The sequence below is a fragment of the Tachyglossus aculeatus genome, chromosome 1, assembly GCF_015852505.1.
Source record: "Tachyglossus aculeatus isolate mTacAcu1 chromosome 1, mTacAcu1.pri, whole genome shotgun sequence".
NCBI classification, from domain to species: Eukaryota; Metazoa; Chordata; class Mammalia; order Monotremata; family Tachyglossidae; genus Tachyglossus; species Tachyglossus aculeatus.
In genome coordinates, this window is record NC_052066.1 from 29,448,711 (window position 1) to 29,466,031 (window position 17,321).

The 17,321-nt window shown below is 48.6% G+C and overlaps 1 protein-coding gene across 1 annotated transcript in view; it reads right to left on the bottom strand.

Annotated features, from left to right (window-relative positions):
* The window catches only part of PIGX (phosphatidylinositol glycan anchor biosynthesis class X), a 32,505-nt gene that overhangs the window by 13,208 nt on the left and 1,976 nt on the right, over nucleotides 1-17,321 (bottom strand). Inside the window, exons 2-4 of the mRNA XM_038744522.1 lie at nucleotides 13,825-13,888; nucleotides 7,890-8,031; nucleotides 628-841 (exon numbers count right to left, since the gene is read on the bottom strand). Coding sequence (XP_038600450.1) covers nucleotides 628-841; nucleotides 7,890-8,031; nucleotides 13,825-13,888 — 420 coding nt within the window. The remainder of the gene's footprint in view (nucleotides 1-627; nucleotides 842-7,889; nucleotides 8,032-13,824; nucleotides 13,889-17,321) is intronic.

Here is a 17,321-nt window from a genome sequence, read left to right on the forward strand (position 1 = left end):
GCCGCTTGTCAGCTGTGTGACCTTGGGCAAGTCGCTTGGTTTCTCTGTGCCTCAGTTCCCTCATCTTCTTCTAGACCGTTAGCCCGCTGTTGGGTAGGGACCATCTCCATATGTTGCCAACTTGGACTTCCCAAGCGCTTGTCCGCTGTGTGACCTTGGGCGAGTCACTTGGTTTCTCTGTGCCTCAGTTCCCTCATCTTCTCCTAGACCGTGAGCCCGCTGTTGGGTAGGGACCGTCTCCCGATGTTGCCAACTTGGACTTCCCAAGCGCTTGTCCGCTGTGTGACCTTGGGCGAGTCACTTGGTTTCTCTGTGCCTCAGTTCCCTCATCTTCTCCTAGACCGTGAGCCCGCTGTTGGGTAGGGACCGTCTCCAGATGTTGCCAACTTGGACTTCCCAAGCGCTTAATACAGTGCTCTGCGCACAGTAAGCGCTCGATAAATGCGATTGATTGACTGATTGATTGCCCTCGGCCAGCTGACCGTCTAGACGGGGAGACAGACCTGATGAAGTCACAGCTGTCCCAAGTGCGCGGAAAAGTGCTTGACACACAGTCAGCCCTCCGCCCTAAGCGGAGAGAGCTTCTTGGCTGGCCCTTCCCCCCAAAATGGGGGACTCCCTCCTCACCTTTGGAGCAGCGGACCAGTACGTCTGGTTTCTTCAGCACGACCGTAGCTACCCCATCTTTCTCTTGCGGGCGGTGATAGCGGCAGTGAACAGGAAACACAGCGCGGAACAAGCCAGGATGCTCAGGGGCTGCTCTGGCAGAGATAAAGACGTCCAATCCTTCGGCCAAATATTCGGGGGCTTCTACGTCCACGGAATCTGGTACTACGGTTGCCTATCAAACAGAATTCAGACAGTGAAAAGGACTGGCACCTCACTTTCTGGGCCTCCGTTCCCTCGCCTGTAAAATGGAGACAATAATAATAATAAAATGATGGCATTTATTAAGCGCTTGCTATGTGCAAAGCAATCAATCAATCAATCGTATTTATTGAGCCCTTACTGCGTGCAGAGCACTGGACTAAGCGCTTGGGAAGTCCAAGTTGGCAACATATAGAGACAGTCCCTATCCAACAGTGGGCTCACAGTCTAAAAGCACTGTTCTAAGCGCTGGGGAGGTTACAAGGTGATCAGGTTGTCCCATGGGGGAGGTCACAGTCTTCATCCCCATTTTACGGATGAGGGAACTGAGGCTCAGAGAAGTGAAGTGACTTGCCCAAAATCACACAGCTGACAAGTGGCAGAGCTGGGATTTGAACCCGTGACCTCTGACTCCAAAGCCCGGGCTCTTTTCCACTGAGCCACTGCTGCTTCTCTAATGACGATAATTAATTAATAATTAATTAATTAATGAATGATGGCATTTATTAAGCGCCTACTCAGTGCAAAGCGCTGTTATAAGCACTGGGGAGGATACAAGATTATCAGGCTGTCCCACGTGGGGCTCACCGTCTTCATCCCCATTCATTCATTCATTCAATCGTATTTATTGAGCGCTTACTGTGTGCGGAGCACTGGACTAAGCGCTTGGGAAGTCCAAGTTGGCAACATCTAGAGACGGTCCCTACCCAACAGCGGGCTCACGGTCTAGAAGAAGATGAGGGAACTGACGCACAGAGAAACCAAGTGACTTGCCCAAGGTCACACAGCTGACAAGCGCTTGGGAAGTCCAAGTTGGCAACATCTAGAGACGGTCCCTACCCAACAGTGGGCTCACGGTCTAGAAGAAGATGAGGGAACTGAGGCACAGAGAAGCCAAGTGACTTGCCCAAGGTCACACAGCTGACAAACGGCGGGGCCGGGATGAGAACCCACGACCTCTGACTCCCAAGCCCGGGCTCTTTCCACTGAGCCACGCTGCTTCTCTAGTGATGATAATTAATTAATAATTAATTAATTAATTAATGATGGCATTTATTAAGCACCTACTCTGTGCAAAGCGCTGTTCTAAGCGCTGGGGAGGATACAAGATTATCAGGTTGTCCCACGTGGGGCTCACCGTCTTCATCCCCATTCATTCATTCAATCGGATTTATTGAGCGCTTACTGTGTGCGGAGCACTGGACTAAGCGCTTGGGAAGTCCAAGTTGGCAACATCTAGAGATGGTCCCTACCCAACAGGTGGGCTCACGGTCTAGAAGAAGATGAGGGAACTGAGGCACAGAGAAACCAAGTGACTTGCCCAAGGTCACACAGCGGACAAGCGCTTGGGAAGTCCAAATTAGCAACATTTGGAGACGGTCCCTACCCAACAGCGGGCTCACGGTCTAGAAGAAGATGAGGAAACTGAGGCACAGAGAAGCCAAGTGACTTGCCCAAGGTCACACAGCGGACAAGCGCTTGGGAAGTCCAAGTTGGCAACATCTAGAGACGGTCCCTACCCAACAGGTGGGCTCACGGTCTAGAAGAAGATGAGGGAACTGAGGCACAGAGAAACCAAGTGACTTGCCCAAGGTCACACAGCGGACGAGCGCTTGGGAAGTCCAAGTTGGCAACACCTAGAGACGGTCCCTACCCAACAGGTGGGCTCACGGTCTAGAAGAAGATGAGGGAACTGAGGCACAGAGAAACCAAGTGACTTGCCCAAGGTCACACAGCTGACAAGCGGCGGGGCCGGGATTAGAACCCACGACCTCTGACTCCCAAGCCCGGGCTCTTTCCACTGAGCCACGCTGCTTCTCTAATGATGATAATTAATTAATAATTAATTAATTAATTAATGATGGCATTTATTAAGCACCTACTCTGTGCAAAGCGCTGTTCTAAGCGCTGGGGAGGCTACAAGATTATCAGGTTGTCCCACGTGGGGCTCACCGTCTTCATCCCCATTCATTCATCCAATCGTATTTATTGAGCGCTTACTGTGTGCGGAGCACTGGACTAAGCGCTTGGGAAGTCCAAGTTGGCAACATCGGGAGACGGTCCCTACCCAACAGGTGGGCTCACAGTCTAGAAGAAGATGAGGGAACTGAGGCACAGAGAAACCAAGTGACTTGCCCAAGGTCACACAGCTGACAAGCGGCGGGGCCGGGATTAGAACCCACGACCTCTGACTCCCAAGCCCGGGCTCTTTCCACTGAGCCACGCTGCTTCTCTAATGATGATAATTAATTAATAATTAATTAATTAATAAATGATGGCATTTATTAAGCACCTACTCTGTGCAAAGCACTGTTCTAAGCACTGGGGAGGATACAAGATTATCAGGTTGTTCCATGTGGGGCTCACCGTCTTCATCCCCATTCATTCATTCATTCAATCGTATTTATTGAGCGCTTACTGTGTGCGGAGCACTGGACTAAGCGCTTGGGAAGTCCAAGTTGGCAACATCTAGAGACGGTCCCTGCCCAACAGCGGGCTCACGGTCTAGAAGAAGATGAGGGAACTGAGGCACAGAGAAACCAAGTGACTTGCCCAAGGTCACACAGCGGACGAGCTCTTGGGAAGTCCAAGTTGGCAACACCTAGAGACGGTCCCTACCCAACAGCGGGCTCACGGTCTAGAAGAAGATGAGGAAACTGAGGCACAGAGAAACCAAGTGACTCGCCCAAGGTCACACAGCTGACAAGTGGCGGGGTCGGGATTAGAACCCACGACCTCTGACTCCCAAGCCCGGGCTCTTTCCACTGAGCCACGCTGCTTCTCTAATGATGATAATTAATACTTAATTAATTAATAAATGATGGCATTTATTAAGCACCTACTCTGTGCAAAGCACTGTTCTAAGCGCTGGGGAGGATACAAGATTATCAGGTTGTCCCACGTGGGGCTCACAGTCTTCATCCCCATTCATTCATTCATTCGTATTTATTGAGCGCTTACTGTGTGCGGAGCACTGGACTAAGCGCTTGGGAAGTCCAAGTTGGCAACATCTAGAGACGGTCCCTGCCCAACAGCGGGCTCACGGTCTAGAAGAAGATGAGGGAACTGAGGCACAGAGAAACCAAGTGACTTGCCCAAGGTCACACAGCGGACGAGCTCTTGGGAAGTCCAAGTTGGCAACACCTAGAGACGGTCCCTACCCAACAGCGGGCTCACGGTCTAGAAGAAGATGAGGAAACTGAGGCACAGAGAAACCAAGTGACTCGCCCAAGGTCACACAGCTGACAAGTGGCGGGGTCGGGATTAGAACCCACGACCTCTGACTCCCAAGCCCGGGCTCTTTCCACTGAGCCACGCTGCTTCTCTAATGATGATAATTAATACTTAATTAATTAATAAATGATGGCATTTATTAAGCACCTACTCTGTGCAAAGCACTGTTCTAAGCGCTGGGGAGGATACAAGATTATCAGGTTGTCCCACGTGGGGCTCACCGTCTTCATCCGCATTCATTCATTCAATCGTATTTATTGAGCGCTTACTGTGTGCAGAGCACTGGACTGAGCGCTTGGGAAGTACAATTCGGCAACAGTTTAGACAAGGGAGACAGACAACACAACGAAACAAGTAGACAGGTGTCAATACCATCAGAATAAACAGAATGATCTACCCCAGCGCTTAGAACATTCATTCATTCAACCGAATTTATTGAGCATTTACTGTGTGCAGAGCACTGTACTAAGCGCTTGGGAAGCACAATTTGGCAACAGTCTAGAAGGGGGAGACAGACAACACAACGAAACAAGTAGACAGGTGTCAATACCATCAGAATAAACAGAATTATCTACCCCAGCGCTTAGAACATTCATTTATCCAATCGAATTTATTGAGCATTTACTGTGTGCAGAGCACTGTAATAAGCGCTTGGGAAGCACAATTCGGCAACAGTCTAGAAGAGGGAGACAGACAACACAACGAAACGAGTAGACAGGTGTCAATACCATCAGAATAAATACAATTATCTACCCCAGCGCTTAGAACATTCATTCATTCACTCCATCGCATTTATTGAACGCTTACTGTGTGCAGAGAACTGGACTGAGCGCTTAGGAAGTACAATTTGGCAACAGATAATAATAATAATGGTGGTATTTATTAAGCGCTTACCATGTGCAAAGCACTGTTCTAAGTGCCGGGGAGGTTACAAGGTGATCAGGTTGTCCCACTGGGGGCTCACAGTCTTCATCCCCATTTTCCAGATGAGGGAACTGAGGCCCAGAGAAGTGAAGTGACTTGCCCCAAGTCACCCAGCTGACAATTGGCAGAGCCAGGGTTTGAACTCATGACCTCTGACTCCAGAGCCCGGGCTCTTTCCACTGAGCCACGAGACAGAGACGGTCCCTACCCAACGGCGGGCTCACAGTCTAGAAGCAGTGCTTGGCACATAGTGAGCGCCTAATAAATGCCATCGTGACGATGATGGGGGGGAGGAGGAGGAGATGCCCCCAGGCTGGGGCAGGGGACTGACCGGTGGTGAGCAGCAGCAGCCCCAGGGCCACCAGGATGGGCAGCATGGCCGGCTCCTGCCCCTGCAGCTCCCGCCGCAGCGAGTCCGCTGCCCGTCATCTTGGGCTAATAATAATGATAATAATAATAATCAATCAATCAATCCTATTTATTAAGTGCTTACTATGTGCAGAGCACTGTACTAAGCACTTGGGAAGTACAAACTGGCGACATATAGAGACGGTCCCTACCCAACATTGGGCTCACAGTCTAAAAGGGGGAGACAGAGAAAAAAAACAAAAAAAACCAACAAACATACTAACAAAATAAAATAAATAGAATAGATATGTACAAGTAAAATAAATAGAGTAATAAATCTGCACAAACATATATACATCTATACAGGCGCTGTGGGGAAGGGAAGGAGGTAAGATGGGGGGGATGGAGAGGGGGACGAGGGGGAGAGGAAGGAAGGGGCTCGGTCTGGGAAGGCCTCCTGGAGGAGGTGAGCTCTCAGCAGGGCCTTGAAGGGAGGAAGAGAGCTAGTAATAATAATAATAATAATAATGATAATAATGATGATGGCATTTAGAGAAGCAGCGCGGCTCAGTGGAAAGAGCCCGGGCTTTGGAGTCAAGAGGTCGTGGGTTCAAATCCCGGCTCCGCCACTTGTCAGCTGGGTGACTCTGGGCATGTCACTTCCCTTCTCTGGGCCTCAGTTCCCTCATCTGTAAAATAGGGATGAAGACTGTGAGCCCCACGTGGGACAACCTGATTACCTTGTATCTACCCCAGCATTTTGAACAGTGCTTGGCACATAGTAAGCGCTTAACAAATACCAACATTATTATTTTATGATTATTAAGCGCTTACGATGTGCAGAGCACTGTTCTAAGCACTGGGGGGGATACAAGGTGATCAGGTTGTCCCACGTGCGGCTCACAGTCTTCATCCCCATTTTACAGATGAGGTCACTGAGGCTCAGAGAAGCTAAGTGACTTGCGCAAGGTCACACAGCAGACGTCGGAGAAGCAGCGTGGCTCAGTGGAAAGAGCCCGGGCTCTGGAGTCAGAGGTCACGGGTTCAAATCCCGGCTCCGCCACTTGTCAGCTGGGTGACTCTGGGCAAGTCACTTCAATCAATCAATCAATCAATCGTATTTATTGAGCGCTTACTATGTGCAGAGCACTGTACTAAGCGCTTGGGAAGTACAAATTGGCAACATATAGAGACAGTCCCTACCCAACAGTGGGCTCACAGTCTAACTCACAGTCTCACACTTCACTTCTCTGGGCCTCAGTTCCCTCATCTGTCAAATGGGGATTAAGACCATGAGCCCCCCATGATCACCTTGTAACCTCCCCAGCACTTAGAGCCGTGCTTTGCACACAGTAAGCGCTTCATAAATGCCGTTATTATTATGTGGTGGAGTACATGGGTTCGGAATTCGAACCCATGACCTCTGAGAAGCAGGGTGGTGTAGTGGAAAAAGTACGGGCCTGGGTCTCAGAGGCCCTGGGTTCTAATTCTGGCTCTGCCACCTGTCCGCCGTGGGGCCTTGGGCAGGTCAAGGAACTCTGTGCCTCTGTTTCATCGGCAAAGTGGGGATTCGATACCTGTTCTCCCTCCTCCTTGGACTGTGAGCCTGCTTAAGGACAGGGACTGGGCCTCACCCCATTGCCCTGTATCTACCCTAGTACGTAGTAGAGTGCTTGGCACATAGTAAGCACTTAACAAATACCATTATTATTATTGTTTGTACAGATTTATTACTCTATTTATTTATTTATTTTACCTGTACATATCTATTCTCTTTATTTTATTTTGTTAGTATGTTTGGTTTTGTTCTCTGTCTCCCCCTTTTAGACTGTGCGCCCACTGTTGGGTAGGGACCGTCTCTATATGTTGCCAACTTGTATTTCCTAAGCGCTTAGTACAGTGCTCTGCACACAGTAAGCGCTCAATAAATACGATTGATTGATTGATTGACTCCAAAGCCCGGGCTCTTTCCACTGAGCCACGCCGCTTCAGGGATCAGGGGAGCCCATCGGGGAAGCCCTGCGGGCCGGGAGGCAGCACGGAGGAGGCGGCCCGAGGCCCCATGACGGCCCCCTAGGCCGCCCCTGAGCCACGCTGCTGCTCGTCATCATCATCATCATCAATCGCATTTATTGAGCGCTTACTGTGTGCAGAGCACTGTACTAAGCGCTTGGGAAGTACAAATTGGCAACATACAGAGACTGTCCCTACCCAACATTGGGCTCACAGTCTAAAAGGGGGAGACAGAGAACAAAACCAAACGTACTAACAAAATAAAATAAATAGAATAGCTATGTACAGGTAAAATAAATAGAGTAATAAATCTGTACAAACATCTATACAGGTGCTGTGGGGAAGGGAAGGAGGTAAGATGGGGGGGATGGAGAGGGGGGCGAGGGGGAGAGGAAGGAAGGGGCTCAGTCATCGTTACAGTCCCCTCCCCGAAAACACCCCGCCGCGTCTCCAGAGAGAAAACCCCAGGTACCACCCGCCCCGTCCGAGCTCGACGACGGTACCTCGGTTGTATTGCTTTCCCGTAACGACGCCAACTCGTAGGGGTCGACGTACAGTCCCGACGGGATCTCCTGCTTCAGTAACACCTGGCAGCCGCCGGCGTCCTGGACGCTTCCGCCGAGTTCCACTTCGATCAGCAGATCCCTTCCAAGAAATCCACGGAAAACCGGTGAGCATTTTGATTGGAATCGCCGACAGGTCTGTACCTAGCCACATAATAATAATAATGGCATTTGTTAAGCGCTTACTATGTGCGAAGCACTGTTCTAAGCACTGGGGGGGATACAAGGCGTTTCTGGACAAAGATGATCCGGGCAGCAGAGTAAAGTATACGCTGAAGTGGGGAGAGACAGGAGGATGGGAGATCGGAGAGGAGGCTGATGCAGTAATCCAGTCGGGATAGGATGAGAGATTGAACGAGCAGGGTAGCGGTTTGGATGGAGAGGAAAGGGCGGATCTTGGCAATGTTGCGGAACTGAGGCCGGCAGGTTTTGGTGACGGCTTGGATGTGAGGGGTGAACGAGAGACCGGAGTCGAGGATGACACCGAGGTTGCGGGCTTGTGAGACGGGAAGGATGGTAGTGCCGTCAACAGAGATGGGAAAGTCAGGGAGAGGGCAGGGTTTGGGAGGGAAGACAAGGAGTTCAGTCTTGGACATACTGATGTGTACTGATGTAGTGATGTGTATATAGCTATAATTCTCTTTATCTATTTTGATGGTATTGATGCCTGTCTACTTGTTTTGTTTTGTTGTCTGTCTCCCGCTTCTAGACTGTGAGCCAGTTGTTGGGTGGGGACCGTCTCTATATGTTGCCGAGGTGCTCTGCACACAGTAAGCGCTCAATAAATACAATTGATTGAATGAATGAATGAATGGTCTTCTAGACCGTGAGCCCACTGTTGGGTAGGGACCGTCTCTATATGTTTCCAACTTGTACTTCCCAAGCGCTTAGTACAGTGCTCTGCACACAGTAAGCGCTCAATAAATACGATTGATTGCTTGATTGATTGATTGAAATGCCCTGAAGGCGAGAGCTGAGAAGGAACAGGGGGAGGGAGGTCAGGGCTAGAGGTAGATCTGGGGGTTGCCCGTTCAGTGGTGGCAGCTGAAACCGTACTTGCGGATCAGGGTCCCTGACCATGGAAATACAGAATTAATGAATCAATCAATGGTATTTACTGAGTGCTTATTGTGTGCAGAGCCCTGTATGAAGCGCTTGGGAAAGTCTGATATTCATTCATTCATTCAATCGTATTTACTGAGCGCTTACTGTGTGCAGGGCACCGTACTAAGCGCTTGGGAAGTCCAAGCTGGCAACAGATAGAGACGGTCCTTACCCAACAACGGACTTACAGTCTAGAATGGGGAGACAGACAACAAAACACATTAACAAAATACAATAAATAGGATATCCTCTACCCACTGAGTCACGCAGTAGAGTTGCTAGACATGATCCCTGCCTGTTAGGAGCTTGCAGTCAAAGTCAGAGTTGTCTCTCTCGTCGAAGAAGGGCTTGGAGCCGACTCTCCGGACGACGACGTCCCGGGAACAGACCGAACGGGTGCAGCTCATCAACGGGGCCAGGATGGAATCAGCGGCAAACACGTCCCCCTGCGTTTTTGCCAGCTTGTGGATGACGGGGTCGTCGGCGGTCGCGACGGTGTGGAAGATGCGCTTGCTGCTCCGCGGGGTCTTCTCGTTCCTCGTGGTATATATGTATTTATTACTCTCTTAATTTTACTTCACTGCTTCACTTCCCAAGCGCTTAGTACAGTGTTCTGCACACAGTAAGCGCTCAATAAATACGATTGATTGATTTACTTGTACATATTTATTCTACTTATTTTATTCTGTCAATGTGTCTTGTTTTGTTGTCTGTCTCCCCCTTCTAGACTGTGAGCCCGCTGTTGGGTAGGGACCGCCTCCATACGTTGCCGACTTGGACTTCCCAAGCGCTTAGTACAGTGCTCTGCACACAGTAAGCACTCAATAAATACAAATGAATAAATGAATGAATGAATAAAGGCCTTATCATAGTATTCCAGGGCTTCGCTGCATTCTACGTCTCGGGGCTCCGACACCTCCACGAAACGCATCCTCATCAGGCGGGGGAAATCCATCGCCTCCTTCACCTCCCAGTCGCTGCAGACTTCCACAGAAGAGTCTCGGAACTTCTGGGATTTCTGATCAATCAATCAATCAATCATATTTATTGAGCGCTTACTGTGTGCAGAGCACTGGACTAAGCGCTTGGGAAGTACAAGGGCTTCTGGGATTTCTGGTCAATCAATCAATCGTATTTATTGAGCGCTTACTGTGTGCAGAGCACTGGACTAAGCGCTGGGGAAGTCCAAGTTGGCAACATATAGAGATGGTCCCTACCCAACAGTGGGCTCACAGTCTAGAAGGGGGAGACAGAGAACAAAACCAAACATATTAACAACATAAAATAAATAGAATAGATATGTACAAGGAAGATAAATAAATAAAAAAATAAATAATAATAATAATGGCATTTATTAAGCGCTTACTATGTGCAAAGCACTGTTCTAAGCACTGGGGAGGTTACAAGGTGATCAGGTTGTCCCACTTGGGGCTCACAGTCTTAATCCTCATTTTACAGATGAGGGAACTGAGGCCCAGAGAAGTGAAGTGACTTGCCCAAAGTCACCCAGCGGGCAACTGGCGGGGCCGGGAGTTGAACCCATGACCTCTGACTCCAAAGCCCGTGCTCTTTCCACTGAGCCACGCTGCTTCTCTGAGTAATAATGAGTAATAAATGAGTAATAAATATGTACAAACATATATACATATATACAGGTGCTGTGGGGAAGGGAAGGAGGTAAGATGGGGGGGGATGGAGAGGGGGAGGAGGGGGAGAGGAAGGAGGAGGCTCAGTGTGGGAAGGCCTCCTGGAGGAGGTGAGCTCTCAGTAGGGCCTTGAAGGGAGGAAGAGAGCTAGCTTGACGGATGTGGGGAGGGAGGGCATTCCAGGCCAGGGGGAGGACGTGGGCCGGGGGTCGACGGCGGGACGGGCGACAACGAGGTCCCATTTCTGCCGCACCCCAAGCTGCTTCTGGAACTTTTTCTGCAGTCGTAAGCCGTCTCTCTCTTTCTGCTTGGCCCCCTTCGGTGGCGTCTGCACGTTGAACTGCAGCATGTTCATTCAGTTCATTCAATCGTATTTACTGAGCGCTCACTGTGTGCAGAGCACCGGACTAAGCGCCTGGGAAGTACAAGTTGGCAACACAGAGAGACGGTCCCTACCCGACAGTGGGCTCACAGTCTATTCCGCCGGTCCTCGTCCCTCCGAAGGCTCCTCTGGGCAAACCGCATCCTGTTCCGCTGGTAGGCCGTCTTCTGGGTCCGGGCCGTGTCCACCAGTTGGAAGCTGGTCTCGTGGGAATACGCATACTGGCCGCCGCCTCCAGACTGGGACCAGTATTTATTTGGGTACCTCTTGTCCTGGTAGGTGGCTCCAGTCCGGTCGGCAACCTTTCCGAGTCGATCTCCTTTGCTGAACGGCTGATTAAGGCACGTCCCGAAACTGCTCCGGGACGGCACAGGGCCCCCGGCCGGAGGGGTTGTCCTGGGTCACGGGCATCATCATCATCAATCGTATTTATTGAGCGCTTACTATGTGCAGAGCACTGTGCTAAGCGCTTGGGAAGTACAAATTGGCAACATATAGAGACAGTCCCTACCCAACAGTGGGCTCACAGTCTAAAAGACTTGAACTTGGCCATCTTCTACAACCTGCTCCGGCCCCGATGCGGGCAGATGGCGGCGGCGGATTCATTCATTCATTCATTCATTCAATAGTATTTATTGAGCGCTTACTGTGGGCAGAGCACTGTACTAAGCGCTTGGGAAGTACAAGTTGGCAACATAGAGAGACAGTCCCTACCCAACAGTGGGCTCACAGTCTAAAAGACTTGAACTTGGCCATCTTCTACAACCTGCTCCGGCCCCGATGCGGGCGGATGGCGGCGGCGCATTCATTCATTCATTCATTCAATCGTATTTATTGAGAGCTTACTGTGGGCAGAGCACTGTACTAAGCGCATGGGAAGTACAAGTTGACAACACCCCCGGCCCCGCTCAGTGCGCTGCCAACCCGAAGGGAGACGGAAGGTGTCTGTTAAGCGCTTACTATGTGCCAGGCACTGTTCTAAGCACTGGGGTAGATACAAGGTAATCAGGTTGTCCCACGTGGGGCTCCCAGTCTTTAATCCCCATTTTACAAATGAGGGAACTGAGGCACAGAGAAGTCCCTTCCTTCCTCTCCCCTTCCCCCCTGCCCTACCTCCTTCCCCTCCTCACAGCACCTGTATATAGTAATAATAATAATATTCTCTTCCTCCCTTCAAGGCCCTACTGAGAGCTCACCTCCTCCAGGAGGCCTCCCAGACTGAGCCCCTTCCTTCCTCTCCCCCTCGTCCCCCTCTCCATCTCCCCCATCTTACCTACTTCCCTTCCCCACAGCACCTGTATATATGTATATATGTTTGTACAGATTTATTACTCTATTCATTTACTTTACTTGTACATATCTATTCTATTTATTTTATTTTGATAGTATGTTTGGTTTTGTTCTCTGTCTCCCCCTTTTAGACTGTGAGCCCACTGTTGGGTAGGGACTGTCTCTATATGTTGCCAGCTTGTACTTCCCAAGCGCTTAGTCCAGTGTTCTGCACACAGTAAGTGCTCAATAAATATGATTGATTGATTGATTGATTAATAATAATGGTATTTCTTAAGCACTTACTATGTGCAAAGCACTGTTCTAAGCGCTGGGGAGGATACAAGGTAATCAGGCTTACCATCTTAATCCCCATTTTACAGATGAGGTAACTGAGGCACAGAGAAGTGAAGTGACTTGCCCAAAGTCACACAGCTGACAAGTGGCGGAGCCGGGATTCGAACTTATGACCTCTGACTCCAAAGACCGGGCTTTGAACAAAGATACGTTTGTCCGGATTTATTACTCTATTACTACTTATTTATTTATTTATTACTCTGTTACTACTATTACTATTTGGACAAAGATACGTTTGTACAGATTTATTACTCTGTTTATTACTACTTATTTATTTATTTATTTATTTATTGCTCTATTACTATTACTACTATTATTTATTACTCTATTACTCTATTCATTTTACTTGTACATATTTACTATTCTATTCATTCTATTTTGTTCATGATGCGCATCTAGCTTTACTTCTATTTATTCTGATCAATCAATCAATCAACCATATTTATTGAGCGCTTACTGTGTGCAGAGCACTGTACTAAGCGCTTGGGAAGTACAAGTGGTGATTTGACACCTGTTCACACGTTTTGTTTTGTTGTCTGTCCCCCCCCCACTTCTAGACTGTGAGCCCGTTGTTGGGTCGGGACCGTCTCTATATGTGGCCAACTTGGACTTCCCAAGCGCTTAGCACAGTGCTCTGCACACGGTAAGCGCTCAATAAATACGACTGAATGAAATGAATGAATGAAGTGAGGTGGAAGGCACAAGGTCACCCAGCAGACATGTTTCGGAGCCGGGATTAGAACCCATGTCCTCGAACTCCGAAGCCCATCCTCTTTCCATTAGGTCATGCTGTATACTCTCCCGAGCGCTTAGCACAGTTCTCCGCCTACGGTAAACCCACAACAGATTTCAATCAATCAATCATTCGTATTTATTGAGCGCTTACTGTGTGCAGAGCACTGGACTAAGCGCTTGGGAAGTCCAAGTTGGCAACATATAGAGACGGTCCCTACCCAACAGTGGGCTCACAGTCTAAAAGATCAGCTGATCTTGTTACCTTAAAACTGCAAACCGCGGTACAGGTGCCAATGAAGTCGATTTGTAGCATAAAAAGCGAATCAAGACTTTAGAATGAAAACCATCAGCCCCAAACTGTTGAGGAGACATAACTATTTACCTGTGAAAGCCTTCCTTCAGGAGATCTTGCGTCACCTGAATTTCAGGACAAGTGGATTGGACATCTGAAAACACATAAACATAGAGCAAATCATCAGTATGTTCTTGTTTACGGTACTTTCTTTGCCCACGCGAACCTGAAACGACATCCCCTTCTAAATACGGGAAAACTAAACTCGACGGGAATTGCGGCAATTTTAATCCTTTCGGCCATCTCCATCAACCGGGAATCATCATCATCAATCGTATTTATCGAGCGCTTGCTGTGTGCAGAGCACTGTACTAAGCGCTTGGGAAGTACACACTGGCAACATGTAGAGACGGTCCCTACCCAACAGTGGGCTCACAGTCTAAAAGGGAATCGTTTTTCACATTTGCCCCAAACGGTTGATGGGGTAAGAAGATAACAAATTAAGGTCTCTATAATAATCGCACATAATAATAATAATAATTTCGGTGTTTGTTAAGCTCTTACTACGTGCAAAGCACTGTTGGGTAGGGACTGTCTCTATGTGTTGCCGACTTGTACTTCCCAAGCGCTTAGTACAGTGCTCTGCACACAGTAAGCGCTCAATAAATATGATTGATTGATTGATTCTAAGCGCTGGGGAGGATACAGGGTGATCAGGATGTCCCATGTGGGGCTCAGTCTTAATCCCCATTTGACAGGTGAGGGAACTGAGGCACAGAGAAGTGAAGGGATTTGCCCAAAGTCACACAGCTGACAAGCGGCAGAGCCGGGATTTGAACCCATGACATCGGATTCCCAGGTCCGGGCTCTTTCCACTCGTCCATGCAACGCCTATATATTCTGTAGAGAAATAGACCACCACAGTTTGTTCTCTGCCTCCCCCTTCTAGACTGTAAGCCCACTGTTGGGTAGGGACCGTCTCTATATGTTGCCAACTTGGACGTCCCAAGCGCTTAGTACAGCGCTCTGCACACAGTAAGCGCTCAATAAATATGATTGAATGAATGAATGGACAGGAAACATATTGCTAAATGCCAGAACGGAAAGAAAATAATGCTTTCCAGGTCAGTTTAACCCAACTGGTTGGTAACAGGGCTTGGCACATAGTAAGCACTTAATTAATTCATTCATTCAATCATATTTATTGAGCGCTTACTGTGTGCAGAGCACTGTACTAAGCGCTTGGGAAGTACAATTCGGCAACAGTCTAGAAGGGGGAGACAGACAACAAAACAAGTAGACAGGTGTCAACAGAGAAGCAGAAGCAGTAGAGAAGCAGCGTGGCTCAGTGGAAAGAGCCTGGGCTTTGGAATCAGGGGTCATGGGTTCAAATCCCTGCTCTGCCTCAATACCATGGTTATAATTATTACTATTATTAAAAGAAAACTGTAATTTAAATTTACAGTCCTCTTGACTGCAAGCTCTCCCTCTAGACTGAGGCCCAGAGAAGTGAAGAGACTTGCCCAAGGTCACACAGCAGGATCCGGGGTACAGTGCCTGCCACATAGTAAGCGCTTAATACCATCATTATTATTATTATTATTATTATTATTACTTCATCCGGGGTACAGTGCCTGCCACATGGTAAGCGCTTAATACCATCATTATTATTAATATTACTTCACTTCTCTGGGCCTCAGTTCCCTCCTCTGTAAAATGGGGATTGAAACTGTGAGCCCCATGTCAGAGAGGGACTGGGTCCAGCCCGATTTGCTTGGATCTACCCCAGCGCTTAGTACAGTGCCTGGCACACAGTGAGTGCTTAAGAGAAGCAGTGTGGCCCAGCGGCTAGAGCCTGGGCCTGTGAGTCGCAAGGTCATGGGTTCTAATCCCGACTCCACTACATGTCCGCTGTGATTTTGAGAAAGTCACGTCACTTCTCTGGGCCTCAGTTCCCTCATCTGTAAAATGGGGATGAAGACTGTGAGCCCCACGTGGGACAAACTGCTCACCTTGTATCTCCCCCAGTGCTTAGAACAGCGTTGGGCACATAGTAAGCGCTTAACGAACACCATCATTAGAGAAGCAGGGTGGCTCAGTGGAAAGAGCGCGGGCTTGGGAGTCAGAGGTCATGGGTTCTAATCCCGGCTCTGCCACTTGTCAGCTGTGTGACTTCACTTCTCTGTGCCTCAGTTACCTCATCTGTAAAATGGGGAGGAAGACTGTGAGCCCCATGTGAGACAACCTGATCACTCTGTATCCCTCCCCAGAGCTTAGAACAGTGCTTTGCACTTAGTAAGCGCTTAACAAATGCCATTATTATTATTATCATTACACCAGCACTTAGAATTGTACTTTCCAAGCGCTTAGTACTGTGCTCTGTACACAGAAAGCTCTCAATAAATACAACTGAATGAATGAACAGTGCTTGGCACATAGTAAGTGCTTAACAAATACCATTATTATCATTATTATTATACAAGTCAATCGGGTTTCCTATGTTTCCTATCTTACAGACGAGGTAACTCGGCCCAGAAATGGTAAGCGACTTGCCCGAAGTCACACAGCTGGGAGCCAAAAGGTCATGGGTTCTAATCCCTGCTCATCCACTTGTCTGCTGTGTGACCTTGGGCAAGTCACTTCACTTCTCTGGGCCTCAGTTCCCTCATCTGTAAAATGGGGATTAAGACTATGAGCCCCACGGGGGACAACCTGACCACTCTGCATCCCCCCCAGCGCTTAGAACAGTGCTTTGCACTTAGTAAGCGCTTAACAAATGCCATTATTATTATTATTATTATTACACCAGCACTTGGAATTGTACTTTCCATGCGTTTAGTACTGTGCTCTGTACACACTAAGCTCTCAATAAATACGACTGAATGAACGAACAGTGCTTGGCACATAGTAAGTGCTTAACAAATACCATCATTAGCATTATTATTATTATTATTATACAAGTTTATTGGGTTTCCTATGTGGGGATCACAGACTTGATCCCCATCTTACAGACGAGGTAACTCAGGCCTAGAGAGGGTAAGTGACTTGCCCAGAGTCACACAGCCGGGAGCCAGAAGGTCATGGGTTCAAATCCCTGCTGGTCCACTTGTCTGCTGTGTGACCTTGGGCAAGTCACTTCACTTCTCTGTGCCTCAGTTCCCTCATCTGCAAAATGGGGATGAAGACTGTGAGCCCCACATGGGACAACCTGATCACCTTGTATCTCCCCCAGTGCTTAGCACATAGTAAGCACTTAATAAATACCATCATTATTATTATTATTATTATTAAAATGGAGATTAAGACTGTGAGCCCCACGTGGGGCAGGGACTGGGTCCAACTCATTCATTCATTCGTATTTATTGAGTGCTTACTGTGTGCAGAGCACTGTACTAAGCGCTTGGAAAGCACAAGTCGGCAACAGATAGAGACGGTCCCTACCCAACAACGGGCTCACAAAGCAGCGTGGCTCAGTGGAAAAGAGCCTGGGCTTTGGAGTCAGAGGTCATGGGTTCAAATGCCAGCTCCGCCACTTATCAGCTGTGTGACTTTGGGCAAGTCACTTCACTTCTCTGGGCCTCAGTTCC